At 32.8% G+C, this 17,459-nt stretch overlaps 1 protein-coding gene across 2 annotated transcripts in view; it reads left to right on the top strand.

Moving 5' to 3' along the window:
- Positions 1-2,498: 2,498 nt before the first annotated feature.
- Positions 2,499-17,459, top strand: part of METTL15 (methyltransferase 15, mitochondrial 12S rRNA N4-cytidine) — a gene marked incomplete at both ends in the record, with an annotated part of 171,585 nt that continues 156,624 nt past the window's right edge. For both annotated transcript variants that reach the window (XM_084255672.1, XM_084255673.1), the window contains one exon: positions 2,499-2,768. In XM_084255672.1, the coding sequence (XP_084111798.1) occupies positions 2,499-2,768 (270 nt within the window). The remainder of the gene's footprint in view (positions 2,769-17,459) is intronic.

Genomic DNA, 17,459 nt, shown 5'->3' with positions numbered 1-17,459 from the left:
TGTTTTTGTCTTTGATTTTGACCTGTATTTTGGAATTGATGGATTGAAATTTTTTTTTATGTTATGTCAAGCAATTCGCGTATACAGTGTAGGTTGTTTACATCCTCCTGATCCCATTATTTAGGCCTCTATGTCCTCTTTTGGGTATCCTAAGGGATATTGTATTTTCGGGTGGAGCAGGACCAAGCAATAGATGTTGACTTCTTGAAGAAATAGAATCCAAGTCATACTACAAATATACAGTCAATGTAATTAAAGTAATATTCAATCACGTGAGTGCATTACATAGGTCCAGTGGGTTATGTTAATAAGATAGAGATTAAGATTTCAAGCTCTGGGGATAAACTGAGTTGTAGCTCTAGTTTATGGCTTTCTATTTATGTGAACTTTGAGCAAATTACTTCTCTGTTATCTTCATCTATAAAATAGGAATAATAATAATAGTGCCTATTTTTCAGTTATGTTAAGAGTTGAATGAGTTTGTACATGGTATGTGCTTAGAATAGTAAATGATACTTAGTGATTGTAAATGTTAGCTCTTTTGAAAAATATTAGAAACATTAAATTAGGGAATACTGGGCTTATTTGTATAAGCTTCCTGGAAAACATAAGGCATATTTAATATTTTGGATAGTTTGTCATTGCTGAGTATCCAAAAAGTTACTTACAACATTTATATCCAATATCCTTTTTTATTTTGTCATATATTTCCTGTGTTATATTTGATGATGATTCTGTGGATTGTCTTTAGTAAAGTTGATGTATTAGGTATCTTCAAGGTAACATGTTGACGTTATATAATATCAAATATATATACATAAATATATTTCTTTCTTTTCTGGTTATGTGACCAGCTATTCAGTGTTACCATTAATTTCTTATTGCAAAATGAAAGGAAGGTGTATTTAAGTAGGATTTATGTTTTTTGAAGTATTTTTGAAAAAATGGTTTTTGCTGTGGTCAGGTAAAATTTTTTTTTAAAAAAGATTTATAATGTATACAAGAACTGGGGTGTAAGCCAGAGGTACAGGGGTTGAGAGGATTCACCGGAGAGAGTGGGGAGCAGTACAGACAGATCTACTGAAATAAACTGCTGAGGGGAGCAGAGGTCGAGTCAGGAAAGGTCTGCTGTGCCATGTGGGTAGCTCCCTGGCTGGCCAGGGATCCAACATGTGCTGCAGTGGCTGACTATAGCCTGATAGCGCTGTCTTTCACCCCTGTGCCACCAGGGAGGTCCCAGGTGGAATTTTTTTTTTTAATTTTTTTAATTTAAATATTTTTATTTTATATAATTCTTACATCTTTTTTCATCTTTGCACAATGTATGCATTTTCATTTTGGTTATATTCCCCATACAATTGTACCTCCCCCTTTATTTCCAGGTGGAATTTTCTAAAGCAAGGTTTGATAGACATGTTTATGCAATTCAGAATTTATTTGACCATTATTTTTTTCAAGAAAACACTAAGCACCTAGTGTGCTTCTGATTTTGTGGATTAAAAAGGTATGGGTCCCAATCTTAAATTATAATCTGAGGGAAAGCATTAACTAGGTATCAAACACATTTCTTGAATTAATTAGGTGAAAATCATAGTATTGCTCAGTTAAGAGTTTACAAAGTTTTAGTTTAAACTGATATATCCTTCACTGATTTGGGCCATGGTGAAATGATTTTGTCAGACTGATTTTCACAGACTGATCTCTTCCCTTTCTTTCTATATATGCATGCATAGTCTTTTTTTCAGGGATAACCTCTCACACAGATTGAAATGAGAAGAACAAATGGTAGTGTTTGAAATAAATAACCATCTGTACTTAACATGCGATATCTGTAATCACTCAGTCATTCTGATTTTTAAGTAAACCGCTCTTTTTTTTAAAAAAAGATTTATTTATTTATGTGTAGAAGAATTGGGGTATAGGCCAGAGGTGCCAGGGGAGAAGGGCTGAGAGGATTCACCAGAGACAGAGCGGGAAACAGAACAGGCGGATTGCCTGAAATACACTGCTGAGGGAAGCAGCAGGCGAGTCAGGAGAGGTCTGCTGTGCCATGTGGGTTGCTCTCTGGCAGGGAATCAAACTTGCGCTGCAGTGGCTGTGGATAGCTTCATAGGTTGCATCTTAACCCCTTGCACCACCAGGGAGGCCCTAGGTAAACAGTTCTGATGCATTGAACCCATTCTTTAGATTTAATTCAGAAAGTTTATTTCAGAAAAAGATGACTAATCAATATTCACATCTCTAATGATTGATATTGATGATCCTAGAACTTACCAAGCTATGTTAAAATTTTATCTTCAGATCATTTCTGAGATTCTTGAAGGTTTTTTGCTTTGTGTATGGAAATTAGTCACTTGTACTTGTTTGAGACGACTAGTTCCACACATTTTTTCTGTATTAAATATTGCATATTAGTTTGCTTTCCCTCAAGTATCAACATTTTTTTTTTAATCTAATGGTAATGTTAAATTTTTTTTCCAGATTTGTTGATCTACAAAATGCTTCGATACCCATATTTTTGTAGAATCTATAAAAGTTTTCTTTCATACGCGTTGGAATCTGGCATATTTAATTTAGGTATTGGACCAAAAAAAGTTCATGTTACAGCAGACAGATATTATGAATATGATGCTCAGGAGAAAACAGATAAAACTGGAGCTCAGGAGTTACACAGATTTCAAGATGGAGATTTTGAAGCTGTTACTAAATTACATATACCGGTAATGGTGGATGAAGTTGTTCGTTGTTTGGCACCACAAAAAGGGCAGGTGAGTTGATTAATTTTTATAATTTTTAGCACATTTTAAATTGAAATACAATTCACTTATAATATCACAATTTTAATATGTATAATTCAGTGTTTCAGTATATTCAAAGGTTGTGCAACCATTATCACTATCTAATTCAGGAATTTTTTTATCATCCAAATAGGAAATTTCATACCTGTTAACATTCACTTCTCATTGATCTTCTTCCCTTAATTCACCTGACAACCACTAATCTATTTATTTTTTGCCTGTTTTGATTTGTTACTTTGGGTAATTCCTATAAATGGAATCATATATGTGTCTTTTGAATCTGCCTTCTTTTATTAAACATGTTTTCAGGATTCATCCACATTGTAGTATGTAGCATTCTTTATTCACTTTTATGCCTGAATCATTCCCTCATATGAATATGCCACATTTTTATAAATTCATCAATTGATAGGTATTTATTGTCCATTTTGCGTTATTATGAATAATGTTGCTATGAACATTTATGTACAAGTTTTTGTATGTTTTTAGTTCTTTTGGTTACATTCTTAGGAGTGTAATTGAACTAGAAATGTGAAAGTGCTTTGAGATTTATATAGATATGGGCTAGTTGCTGGCTGAGGCAGCTGTGAGGGTCTTATTGGGGGCTTTTCGGACTCAGTTTTTCAAATGGTTTTGGCCTGGGCCTTTATTTGCCCAGACCTTTTATATGCCCAGGTTTTGTTTATGCTGAAAAGTGTAGGATCCAGTAAAGACAGCCAAGATTCTTTTTCAGGATCCATAATTTAAGAGTTGTTTTGAACATGTTGAGAGGGTTTAAACATTTGAACTAAGAAAAGAAACTGTTTCTTGGAGACAATAAAGTCTTCCAATATTATAATTAAAGGTGATTTTGAAATAATTAAAATCTGTGGTATAGGTGTCTCTCTACTATTGGATGAAAATATAAGTGTGACTGATCCGTAAAGTCTGTAATTGACACTGAACTTTGGAAACCCATTGAAATTTTGGAGAATGGTGTTATTATTGACAAAGCAGACGTATTTGCCTTTGACTTTGGTCTGTTGTAAATGATGATTTTATGCACATGTTAATCTTCAAGATGATGATGATGAAGATAAAACTTAATGAAAGTGACTTTGGCAAAGACTACTTTGCAAAATCGTCTATTAGTGCAGAAAAACTTAGCAGAAAGTAATTGGCCTCTTCTGCATGCATAAATGAAGATCCTAAAGATTGCCTGTCTCTCCTACTCACTTTGTTAAAACTTTGGAAATGGATGTCCTGTGTGCATCTTCATATTCATGGGACCTCAGCTTCAAGTATGGCTCATTCATACACACACAGAGAGAAAAGTGTTCTGTTCTCATATTACATTTATAAGGTGCTCTGATAATCTGTAAACATAAGACATTTTGGAAGCATTTTTCAGGACTTGTTGACATATGAATGACTAATGTATTTCTTGTTTGCTGAAGATTATAAGTTTTTGAGATTACAGTAGATTTTGTATAAAGTTTAGGAAACTAGCTGCTCAAGTATTTGATCTTGTTCATATAAATTTTAAAAACTTGCAATAAAATGGGTAAATTCTGTATCTAAATTTAATTTAGAGTGAACATTTTTAAATGATTTTTCTGAAATATTTTCTATTTTCATGGATATATTGAAATTAACACTTTGTGCAGAATGAAATGTCTGTGTGTGCTTATCTTTTATTTATTGAGGTATCATAGCTTTACCACAATGAATATGATTCAGAGATAGAAGTTCATATATAAGTAACATACTCTTAGTTGTATTACTATACCACTTCCACCTCTAAGACTTTCAAAACCTTACTCCATAGTCCATTGAGATTCGCTGTACTCTGCCTTTTCCCTTGCCCTGTGGTTGAGAAAAGGGAAAAGTTTTATAGTCAGTTTTACAGTCAGATATCTAGGGTTTACTTTTGGTTTGGTTTTGTCTGATCCTTTGGTTGTTGCTCTGTTCCATATGAGTGAAACCATTCAGTATTTGACCTCCTTCTCTGGCTTATTTTGCTTAGTATAACATGACGAGACTTAATCTTAGATACTTAGGTTATTTCCATTACTTAGTGAATGTAAATTTTACGGCAATGAACAAAGGAGTGCGTACATCTTTTGAATTAGTGTTTTAGGATTCTTTGGGTAAATACCTAGGAGTGAAATTACCCGTTTGTATCATAGATCTTTGTTTAATGTTTTGGGAAATCTCCATAATGTTTTCCATAGGAACTGGAAACAGTGTATAAGGTTTTATTTTCTCCAGACCCTTGCCAACACTAATTGCTTCTGGTCTTTTTGATATGGGCCATCCTCATGGTTGAGAGAAAGTATTTCATTGCAGTGAATACTGGTGCTAACTAATGATGAACATTTTTCCATGAGTCTGTTGGCCATCTGTATATCTTCTTTGGATAAGGGTGTACTTAGCTCTTCTGTCCATTTTTTATTTTTTTTGGATGTTGATTGTGGAGTGTTTTGCCTGTGTTCTCTGTTATGTTTTATGATCTTATATCCAAATCATTAATCCATTTTGAATTACATTTGTGGTATGAGATAGTGAGTTAATTTTATTACTTTGCAAGATGCTGTCCAGTTTTCCCAGTACCATTTGTTAAAAAGACTTTCCTTCAGTGTATGCTCTGGAATCCTTTGTCTTAGAGTAACTTTTCATGTAAATGTGGGTTTATTTCTGGTTCCTCAGTTCTGTTCTATGACTGTGTTTCTGTTTTTCTCTACCGCAGTGTTTTGGTTATTATAGCTTTGTAGTAGTATAGTTTGAAGTCTGGATGTGTAATACTTTCATTCTTCAGTTTTTTGGGCAGAATTGCTTTGGCTATTCGGGGTTATTTGTGGTTCCATATAAATTCTAGTAATACTTGTTTTATTTTTTTGAGCGTGCCATAGAAACTTTGGTAGGATTGCATTGAATCTGATTTGGGTAAAATCGGTCATTTTTAAAATGTTTATTTTTCTAACCCATAAACAGGGATTATCTTTCCATTTCTTTCTTTTACTTCTTTTAACAATGTCTTATAATTTTTATTGTAAAGGTTGTTGATCTTTTTTGTTAAGTTTATTGCTAGGTATTTAATGCTTTATTTAAATAAATTGAACTGTTGTCTTGAATTTTTTTCCTCTTGCACATGGAAACTCACTTGATTTTTGTAATCTGCCACTTTACTGATTTATTGTTTCTAATAGTTTTATTATTTTAGAGTAATCATTTGTGTTTTCTATGTTTATTATCATGTTATCTGCAAATAGTGATAGTTTTACTTCTTTCCAAATTTGGTTTCCTTTTATATCTTCTCCTGCCAAGTTGCTCCAGCTAAGATTTCCAATAGTGTGTTGAATAGTAGTGGTTGAAGTGGATATACTTGTCTTGTACTGATCTAAGCATTTAATATGATGAACTGTGTGAAACTGTCATCAATGTCCTTTGTTATTTTGAGGTATGCTCCCTATATCCCCATTGTGGAAGGTTTCTATCATAAATGGATGTTGAAGATTGCCAGATGTTATCTCTGCTCTGTTGATATGATCATATGATTTTTTCCTTTGTTGACATGGTAAATTAAATTGATTGATTTTTAGATGTTGGACAATTCTTGTGTCTTTGGAATAAACCCCACTAGCTCACAATGTATAGTCCTTTTACTGTATCTTTGAATTTGTTTTACTAAGATTTTAATGAGGATTTTTGCATCTGTGTTCATCTGGGATATTTGTCTATAGCTTTATTTTTGTGTGTATTATCTTTGCGTTTGGTATCGAATTAATGTTGGCCTCATAAAATGTGTTTGGAAGCATTCCTTCTTCCTCAATTTTTTGGAAGAGTTTGAGAAGGATAGGGTTAGTTCCTCTGTGATGGTTTGGTAGATCTCACTAGTAAAACCATCTGTTTCTGTTTTTTTTGTTTGTTAGACTTTTGATTACTATTTCAATGTCACTGCTTGTGATTGATCTGTTCAGATTTTCTGCTTTTCCCTGATTCAATCTCAGAAGGTTGTATACTTCTAAAAATTTATCCTTTTCTCTTAGTTTATTCACTTTACTGGCATATAGATGTTTGTAATAGTTTCTATTATGCTCTGTAATCCTCAGATATTTGTTATTTCTCCTCTGTTGTTTTGGATTCTTTTTATTAGAGTTTTCTCCCCTTTTTCTTTGTGACCTTAAGTAGAGGTTTATCTACTTTATTATTATTTTTTTTTCCAAAGAACTACCTTTTGGTTATATTGAATTTTGAACTGTCTTTTTGATTTCTCTTTCATTTATTTCTGCTCTAATACTACTTCCTTCCTTCTACTGGCCTTTAGGTGTGTTCTTTTTTAGTCACTTAATGTATAAGGTTATATTATTATTTGAGATCTTTATTGTTCCTGGTGTGGGCCTGTGTAGCTTTATACTTTCCTCTTAGTGTTTTTGATGTTTTCTTTTGATTTTGGTGGCTCATATCTTCATTTTTATTTGTTTCCAAGCAATTTTTAATTTCCTCATTTACCGTATCAACCCAATGGTCGTTTAGTAGTATTTTGTTCAAATTCCACATATTATAGGTTTTCCTGCTTCATTTTGTAGTTAATTTGTAATTTGATACCATGTGATCAGAGTAGATAGTTGATATGATTTCCATCTTCATGAATTTATTGATACTTATTAATAGTTGTTAATAGTTGTCTTGTTAATAGTTTTCTTATTTCAGACTTGTTAATATTTGTCTTATTTTCATGCTTCTTGTTTGGTGCATATATTGATGAGTGTTATATATTGATGAATGTTCCTGCTCTGTCAATCCCTTAGTCATTGCTTAATATGCATCACTGTGTCTTATTTATTTATTTATTTGTTTGTTTGTTTGTTTATTTATTTTTTGTGGGACCCTCGCCTGTGGCCGGGGAATGAACCGGCATTGCAGAGGCTGCAGGCAGCCTTGCATGCCCAGCGCTCAACAGTTGTGCCACCAGGGGAGGCCCTGTCTTTTTTATTTAAACTGGAAATCTATTGTGTTTGATATGCATATTTTTCACCTTGCCTTTTTTGAGGTCATATTTTTGTAAAATTTTTTTCCATCCATTCACTTTGAGACTATATTGATCTAAAGATCTTAGCTGAATCTCCTGGAGGCAGCAGATAGGGTTTTGTTTTCTGATCTGTCCAGCCACTCTGTGCCTTTGGATTGGTGAGTTCAGTTCATTTGCATGTGTATATATGTGAACACATACACATATGATCTGCTACTACCATTTTGTCTTTAGTTTTCTGGCTTTATCTATTCTTTTTTTGTGAATATTTTTCTCATCAAATGAGATAAGAGAGCTCCTTCTACATTACTGGTAGGTCTAGATTTTGCAGATTCCCTCAGCTTCTGTTTATCTGGGAATGCCATTATTTCTCCTTCATATCTTATGGAGGTTCTTGGTAGATATTTTATACTTCAGTGATAGTTTTTTTTTTATAAGTATCTTGTATAGATCATTTCATTTTCTCCTTTTTTGAAGGGGACCTGAAACCTCAAGGGAAAATGTCATCACAAGAAGAGAACAACTTTTCATAATCCAACAACAGAGATACGGAAGATTTTATCTTTCTATCATACAGAGTTCAAAATTGACATGGCAAAGAAATTCAGATGAATGACAGAAAATGCACAAGACAGTAAAAGAAAGAGGCAAGAAAATTTAAAAAATATAAGAGCTAAGAAGTAAAATTAATGAGTTGATGATGAAAATTGAAGCTTTAAATAAGAAAATAATAGAGATCCAAAATATAAAAAGTTTAATCATGGAGATTAAAAGAAATTCTGAAGAAATCGATGGAAGCAGAATAGACCAAATGTAAGATTGAATCATTCACCTTGAAGATGGTAATGTACATAGAACAAAGGAAAAAAACGAAGAATTCCTTCACACTTCTGAATTATCTGATTCCATGTAAAAAGGCAACCTATGGATATGTGAGAGAGAGAGAGCGGGAGAGAGAGAATGGTACAGAGAACTTATGCAAATAAGCAGAGGAAAACTTCCTAAACTTGCAAAAGTAATGAAATATGTCTATGAAGTTGAATATGATATGAATGTCTAAATTGAAGATACAGCTGTGACTCTTCAGTAGTTTAAAACAAAACAAACAAACAAAAAGGAATATTGAAGGTAGCTAGGGGAAAAAAGCAGATAACTTATTATGGTACCTGCATCCATCTTATTTGCTTATCCTTTACCCCTAAACAATTTGTTGTCCTTTCTTTGCTAGTGTTCTTATTAAATATATTCACTGGTAGTTTAGAGAATATGGCTCAATGGATATAGAGGTCAAATAAAGTTAGGTGATACAGTATAGTAGCCAAGAAAACCTTATGAAAATTAAAGTATATTTACAAAAAAAAAAAATTAACATAGTAAGTTTTATACAGGTGTCTAATGTTCATTTTTCTTAGTTTACTGATGTCAGAAATATGATCTTCTATTCGGAATGCTTCTATTTTTATCTCAACCAGCTATTTTTTAAAGTTATAGCTTGCTTTTTCTAGTATAAGAGAACATACAGTTTGGTCATTAAGAGCAAAGATTCTGGAACTGGAGTGCCTGGGTTCAAATCTCTTACCTAACATCTCTTACCTAATATGTATATATAAACACACACGTCTAGCTCTAACAATTTTTTTTGAGACTTCAAGTTAAATCAGAGTTTTTTCTTCATTAAGTTCTATATTATATGCTTAAGGTATGCTGGAATAGGTGAAAGTTACTTATATAAAAGTTACATGACTTGGCTTGCTTCATCATAAAAACTTGTTGGTTATCCTATCCTTAAGCAGTCTTTTCATATACATATAACAAATACAGTGTTCTTGAATGAAGTTATGTGTACAAAGTATATAACTCATTGTTGTCACATAGTGGGGAGTCCAAAATAATATATGAGTATTTTACAAAAAATTATTTGCATAAATTTTTTGGTTGAAAATGACTTAATCAAAATGAAATAGCCTTCATTTTCTTTGAAGAATTATAATGCAGGGATAGATAGCAGCTAATATGAAGTTTAAAAGGTATATATAAGTAATGTGTTATATATTTTTAATATGTTTAAGAGGGGCCGGTTAGTAAAAATGTGGAACTGAATTCATTGATTTAATTTAATTTTTATTTATTTTTTAAAGATTTATTTATGCATACAAGAACTGGGGTACAGGCCAGAGGTGTGGATGGTGAGAGGATTCACCAGAGACAGAGTGGGGAACAGAACATGCAGGTTGACTGACATACACTGCTGAGGGGAGCAGCGGGCAAGACAGGAGAGGACTGCTGCTCCATGTGGGTTGCTCCTTGGCCAGCGAAGGGACAGAACTAGTGCAACAGTGGCTGCGGATTGCATCATAGGTTGCATCTTAACCCCTTGCATCACCAGGGAAGCCCACTGACTTAATTTTAATCTATGGGACCAGAAAGCAAAAACTCATTGTATAAATTTACTGAATTCAAGTATGAAAACCAAATATATACTTTGTAATAATGCAGGAGGTAGAAATACAGCTAAACAGAACAAATCCTACTAGGTCCCATACTAAATCACTATTGGATCTGCCTTTGTCTATAACTACAGTGGAATAAAATTTTGACTGTTTTACACTTGACCTACCCTGCTATTTCATTCTGTTCATGTTTCTGACAATGTAGATTTGTTTCGACATTTTCTTTTATTCTGATTTGACTTGTTTTTTCTAGAAACTTTTTATAGAAAGTTTAATTTTATTAATGTTATTTCTGAAAACTTTCATGTGAGGTACACTTAGAGACAATGTTATATATTACCTTTTCTACTGTCTGGCAGACAGCTTTATTCACTGTTCCCTTAATCTTCAAGTAATAAAGAACTGGTGACAGTCCTTGGACAGGAAAGGTCTTCATTTCATCCAGAATCCATTATTTGCTTTTTTTCTTCCTGAGCCTTTTCCCGAAAATCATTTTCCTTTGCAAACTATGAGTCATACATTCACTTGTATCAATCACCCACTTAATTACTGTTTTGCACATTACCTTCAGTAGTGGATTTACAAATGAAACCTTTGATCACAGCAAGAATCTTAAAAAAATACCTCAATATAGTTTCAACTGCGGTATTGGAAATCCAGTAGTAGGTTTTTTTTTTTTAAACTTTTTAAAAGGTGCTTACTTACCTAAAGAAAACAATTAATTGTGGGAATTTGTTGTGCACTGTGTCAATTTAGTTTATAACACATTAAATTGAAACTATATAAAAATATTTACCAGTTTAAAAGTAAAAACAAATTCTTATGTTCTTTGTTGGGTTTTGCAGAAGAAATTAAATTGTAATTTTTTTTCCTTGCTTAGTTTTCATTATTTCATATTCTGGTTGGATAACTTTTTGTAAGAATATATTACTGATTCTGAAAGTATTTTTCTTGTTCCTGGAGATGTTTTAGTGTAGGCTACTTTGGTCAATTTTTCATTTTTTATTTCTGAAAGCTATAGAAAATCAACATGATCTTGTCTCATTGATGATGTTAGTGATTTTGAAGATATATGAGATTTGGTATTTGCCCAAGAGTAGTGCTAATTTATCTAGGTGCCTAGGGGGTTCTGTAAGCATGCTAAATTTTAATGGAGGTGATGGAAATGCAAGGACTAGTATCAGGAGCTCTATAATTCTGTGCAAATAACTTATGTCTGTATCTCAGATTCCTCATCTGTAAAATTTGTAATATTTGACTTATGTGGTCATTGTGAGGATTAGAAAAGTTTATCAATGTAAATTGTTTGTAACAATAGCTTCTAAGTAGTATGAGATCATTAAACAGTTACTGTTACTATTATAGGGAAGGAAAGTTCAAAGTTGTTAGCCAAGTACTAAAAAATTCAGGAGAAAAATGCCTGGGGACAACAAGGTTAGACATAAAAGTTTCAGCAAAGGTGGATACAATGGATGTACAACTGAAAAGTTACTGTTGCCTTGTTTGGAACTTTCCTTATCATCATGATGTAGGTCTTATATGAAACTTGACTTTCTCAGGGAATGTTTTCTGAGCCTCTAGAGCGGGTAGGTCTTATACATACATGGAGTCATAAACCTTTCTTTCATATAACTTACAGTAATTCATATTTGTGATTTTTATGAGATTATTCATTCAATGGTGCTCAGCAAACTGTCCTATTGTAGTTATGAACGTGTTTATTTTGTTCACCATAATTGATCCAGTGCCTAGCCCAAGGCCTACACATGGTCTGTTTATAATGAAATTTAAGTGAATGAGTAAAAGTTTAAGTGAACTAAAGGACAGATGTGAATCACCAATAAAAGGAATGCTCTTGGATGTTGTGCTAGCTTACTGGGTTTAAATTCCAACCTCAGTGTGGCAGACACAGTTTGAAGATGTATCTGGAGATACCTGGGGGAGGAACAGATACTAGGACTGAAAAAATGAGCATATAGGATGATTACAAATATTAGACTAAGGTACAAGGTTAGGTTTATAAAGTATTCAAAGTATCTTATCTACTTTGATTTTCTAACATTTAATATTTTATTGAGATTGCCTCAGTTGTCATGGTAGCAGATAGGATCATTTTCTTTATAGAAATATTCATTATGTCCTGTATAATGGTTTTTATTAACATCAGTAGAAATATTTTATTTGAAAATCTCTATAAGTTTTAATAAGACTAAACATCAAAGAGAAAATCCTAAAACAGTACGTGCAGTATTTTTTTTATCCTTACGTATTAAAGGTTGATCAGAGAAAGGAAGAGTTTATTTTGTCTCAAATTCTTAAAAAAGTTAAGAATATTCCTAAGAGATAGAACAAATGCCATATCACACATGAAGACATTTTTTCTTTGTTTTTAAGAAGGAACTTTAAAATTTTCTGATGAAATGGGCTGTGTCAATATGTTTTGTTTTCTCTTTAGAATATAGGTTTCTGTGAAGCACACTTTTATTTTACATTGCATTCTGCTGTTGTTTGTTTGAAAAATGTTTTTGTCTCATATAGCCAGTTAAGTTATCTTTGAATCAAAATACCTTCTGGAGTTTGATATTTCCAGTATTATACTGGTAAATATTTAACACCTGGTCTGAGGTTGGAATGGTATGTGGGTTTAAATACAAAACCCCTTACTGACTTAGTGTATAGATTTTCATGATATATGCATTTCTCTCATAGCCCATTTCAAGCTACCAACCTGATGTCATAGATAAGTACAGCTGGCCCTCTCAAGCTACAGTGAACACCAGATATGATTCATGATTTATATTATATTTGTAAGTTATATACTGTTGATTTGTAATCTTAGTTCATTTAGTTTTTGTATTTAATACCTGGGTTTTTTGTTTCTCTGCCCTACAAAGTACCATGGTATAGACATGGAATATTTTCTTTCATACAGCTTTTTTAAATAGCAAAATTCTTTTTTCCCCTTTTTACTAAATAGTCTATCCAAATATAGAACAGATAAAAGCAATGTTGTATAGCATAAATTTGTTTATATAATTTACTTGTTACGAGGTTACTTAATAAAACAGTGCATTGTTTTGTTGAGTGTAAAACTTAAATAATAAGAGTTTCCACCAATAGGTAAATAATTATAAAATTAAAATTTTAAAACAATTTTCCTGTAATCTTAGTTTTTAATGAAACTGAACGTAAGGAAATTCTTAATGAGATCAGGACAATATGTATTAAAAATATAAAATGATCAACATACTAAGATACAAATTATACATATTTATGCACTTAATATTAGATCGTCAAAAATATGATGCGAAATCCAACAGAACTGAAAGGAGAAATAGATTGTGCTACAGTAATAGTTGAACACTTTAGAACCTCACATATAATAATCTCATAGAAACAAAAGACAATAAGTAAACCTATATCTAACATATATACACAGAACTTTCTAACCAACAAGAACAACACACATGTTTATTTTAAGTGGACATGGGACATTTTCCAAGATAGATCTTATGTTACATCACAACATCTTTTCTGACCACAGTGGTATGTAGTTAGAAATCGGTAACAAAATGAAAACTGGAAGCTTTATGAATTTGTGGAAATTAACAACACTCTGAAATAACTAATGGATCAATGTGGAAATTAACAACATTCTGAAATAACTAATAGATCAAAGAAGAAATCATAAGGGAAATTGTTAATACTTAGAGACAAATGAAAACGAAAACTTAATGGCACTCAGAAAACGTGGTGCTAAGAAGGAAATTTATAGCTATAAACTATGAGATCTCAAATCAACAACCTGAATCTGCAACTTCAGGACCTACAAAACAAAAACCAAGCTGAACCTGTAAGTAGCAGAAGGAAAGACATAAAAATTAGAGCAAAGATAAAGAAGAGAATGCCAATAGTGAAAATTAATGGAAGCAAATCAAAAATATCATCATGGTTGCCATGATGGAAGAATAAAGGAGGGAAGACTCAGATTACTAAATTCAAATTGGGGACATTACTACCAATTATATAGAAATAGAATGAATGGTATAAATAATTGGATTCAAAAATTGTATAGCTTACATGAAATGGATGAATTCCTAGAAGCACAAAATCTGCCAAGACTAAATCACAAAGAAGTGAGAAATGTGAATATAACTTTAAGAAGTAAGAAGATTGAATCAGTAATCAAAAATCTCAAGAAATAAAAGTCCTGGGCCTGATGTCTTCACTGGTGAATTCTAACAAATATTTAAAGAATTAATACCACGCCTTCTCAGACTTTTCCAAAAAACGCATGAGTGGGGGATACTTTCAAAGTAATTCTGTAAGGTCAACATTACCTTGATGTTAAAATCAGACAGAGACACTATCAGAAAAGAAAACTACAGACCAGTATCTTTTATAGTCACTAATGTAAACGTCTCAACAGAAGAGTTCAGCATATTGAAAGGATTATATACAGTTGCCAAATGGAATTTGTTACTGGATGCAAGGATGATTCAGCATTCAGAAATTGTAATTTTTAAATTTTGTATGTAATAAATCAATGAAATGAAAGGTAAAGGCCGTATGATCATCTTAATGTATGCTGAAGAATTGTTTGACAATCTTTTAACACCCTTTCATGATGAAAGCGCTCAACAAACTAGGAATAGGAGTAAAATACGTCAATTCAATGAAGTTCACCTGCGAAAAATCCACCTCAGTTATCATACTGAGTGGCAAAAGACTGAAAGGGTTTTCTCTGAGGCCAGAAACAAGGGGAAGATGCCTGTTTTAGTTACTACTTGTGAACATAGTGGTGGACAATTGAGTCATTGTAATTTAGGTCAAAAAAGAAAAAGCATCCAAATAGGGAAGGAAGAAAGAAAATTATTTCTTTGCCAATAATAACATTATATAGGTAGAAAACCCTATAGATTCCACAAAAATCTATTAGCATTAATAAAGGAATTCAGCAAGTACCTGGATACAAAATCAACACACAGATATCACTATTCATCAACAATCAACAATCTGAAAAATTGCAAACATAGCATCAGAAAATATAAAATGCCCAGGGATTTACTGAAACAAAGAGGTAAAAGACTCAAGGAAAACTGCAAGACAGTCTTGAAAAAAAATTGAAAAAGGCATAAATAAATGGAGAGAGAGCCTGTGTTTTAAGATTGGAGTAGTTAACATTGTTAAAAATGTCATCACTAGCCAAAGAAATCTACAAATTCAGTGCTCTCAGTATCCTAATTTTTTTTTTCAAAATAGATTAAATGATTTAAATATTCATTTGGAGTCTTAAGGTACTCTGCATCTTGAAAAATAAGAACAAACCTGGGGCATTTATGCATCCTGATTTCAAAACTTATTACAAAGCTACACTAATCAACACAGTGTGGTGCAGGCATAATAGCAGATAGAGAAACAAATAGAATAAAATGGAAGTCCCAGGGTGATATATATATTAATGGCCAAGTGATTTTTGACAAGATTATCAAGACTTTTCAGTGGGGATGGAACAGTGTTTTCAAAAATGGGTACATGCACAAGAATGAAGTTTAACTCCCGTAACAACATCAACGAAAAGTTAGCTCAAAATTGGTAGAAGATCTACATCTAACACCCAAAACAATAAAACTCAGGAAGAAAACAGAACAAAATCTTCATTACATTGAGTCTGGCAATCTTGGATTATAGCACGAAACAGGTTGTAAAAGAAAAAAATGGACAAGTTGTATTTCATGAAAAATCTTAAAAATGTTTGCATCAGAAGATATTACCCACAGAGTCAGAGGCAACCACGGAATGGGGGAAACTATTTGAAAATCATTTATCTCATGATGGATTAATATACAGAATATATATATTTTTTATTTTTTTTATTAGATAATAAATTTTATTGTTATATTCCCCATACAATTGCAGCCCCCCCATTCTGACCCCAATCCCTCCCCTCCCGCCCCCGCCCCCCTAAAAGTGTCTCTGGTTCATAGTTTTTTGTTGATTTTGATTTTCACTTTCTTATAGTTATTCATTTTCCTGGTCCCTTATTTAAGTTTTCTAGATTCCTGCTATGAGTGAGACCATCCGGTATTTTTCTTTTTCTTTTTGGCTTATTTCGCTGAGCATGATCCCTTCCAGCGCCATCCATGTTGCTGCAAATTGCATGTGTTTATCTTTTTTGAATGCTGAGTAATATTCCATGGTATATATGTACCACATCTTCTTGATCCAGTCATCTATTTTTGGGCATTTGGGTTGTTTCCAAAGCTTAGCTATTGTAAACAGTGCTGCTATAAACATAGGGGTGCAGGTGTTCTTTGGAATTGATGTTTCTGTGTCCTTTGGGTAAATACCTAGGAGTGGAATTGCTGGATCATATGGAAGCTCTATGTTTAGTAGGTCCAGAAATCTCCACACAGCTCTCCACAGTGGTTGGACCAGTTTGCACTCCCACCAACAGTGCAGAAGAGTTCCTTTTTCTCCACACCCTCGCCAACATTTGTTGTTGCTAGTTTTTTTAATATGTGCCATTCTCACTGGTGTAAGATGGTATCTCATGGTAGTTTTGATTTGCATTTCCCTGATGACAAGTGATGTTGAACATTTTTTCATATGCCTGTTGGCCATTTGCATTTCCTCTTCAGAGAAGTTTCTTTTTAGCTCTTCTGCCCAATTTTTGACTGGATTATTTTCTTTGTTGTTGTTGAGTCTCATCAGCTCTTTGCAGATTTTTGTGATCAGTCCTTTATCATTAGTGTTGGGTGCAAAAATGTTCTCCCAGTTGGTGGGGTTTCTCTTTGTTTTTGTTATTGTCTCTTTTGCTGTGCCGAAGTTCTTTAATTTGATGTAGTCCCAGCTGTTTATCTTCGCCTTCACTATCACTGCTTTGGGTGATGTGTCTGTAAAGATGTCTTTGATGTGCAAATCACGTAGTGTTTCGCCTATATTTCCTTCTATATATTTTATGGTTTCAGGTCTTATGTCTAGTTCTTTAATCCATTTTGAGTTGATTTTTGTGTATGGTGTGAGGTAGTGGTCAAGCTTCATTCTTTTGCATGTAGTGACCCAGTTTTCCCAGCACCATTTATTGAACAAACTTTCTTTGCTCCAATGCATAGTCTTTGCTCCTTTGTCAAAGATTAGTTGACCATAAATCTGTGGGTTTATTTCTGGATTTTCTATTCGATTCCATTGGTCTGTATG

The sequence above is a fragment of the Talpa europaea genome (genome assembly GCF_964194135.1).
Source record: "Talpa europaea genome assembly, chromosome: 1".
NCBI lineage: Eukaryota > Metazoa > Chordata > Mammalia > Eulipotyphla > Talpidae > Talpa > Talpa europaea.
Note: the sequence above shows the minus strand (reverse complement) of the source record. Positions and strands in the feature narration are given on the sequence as shown.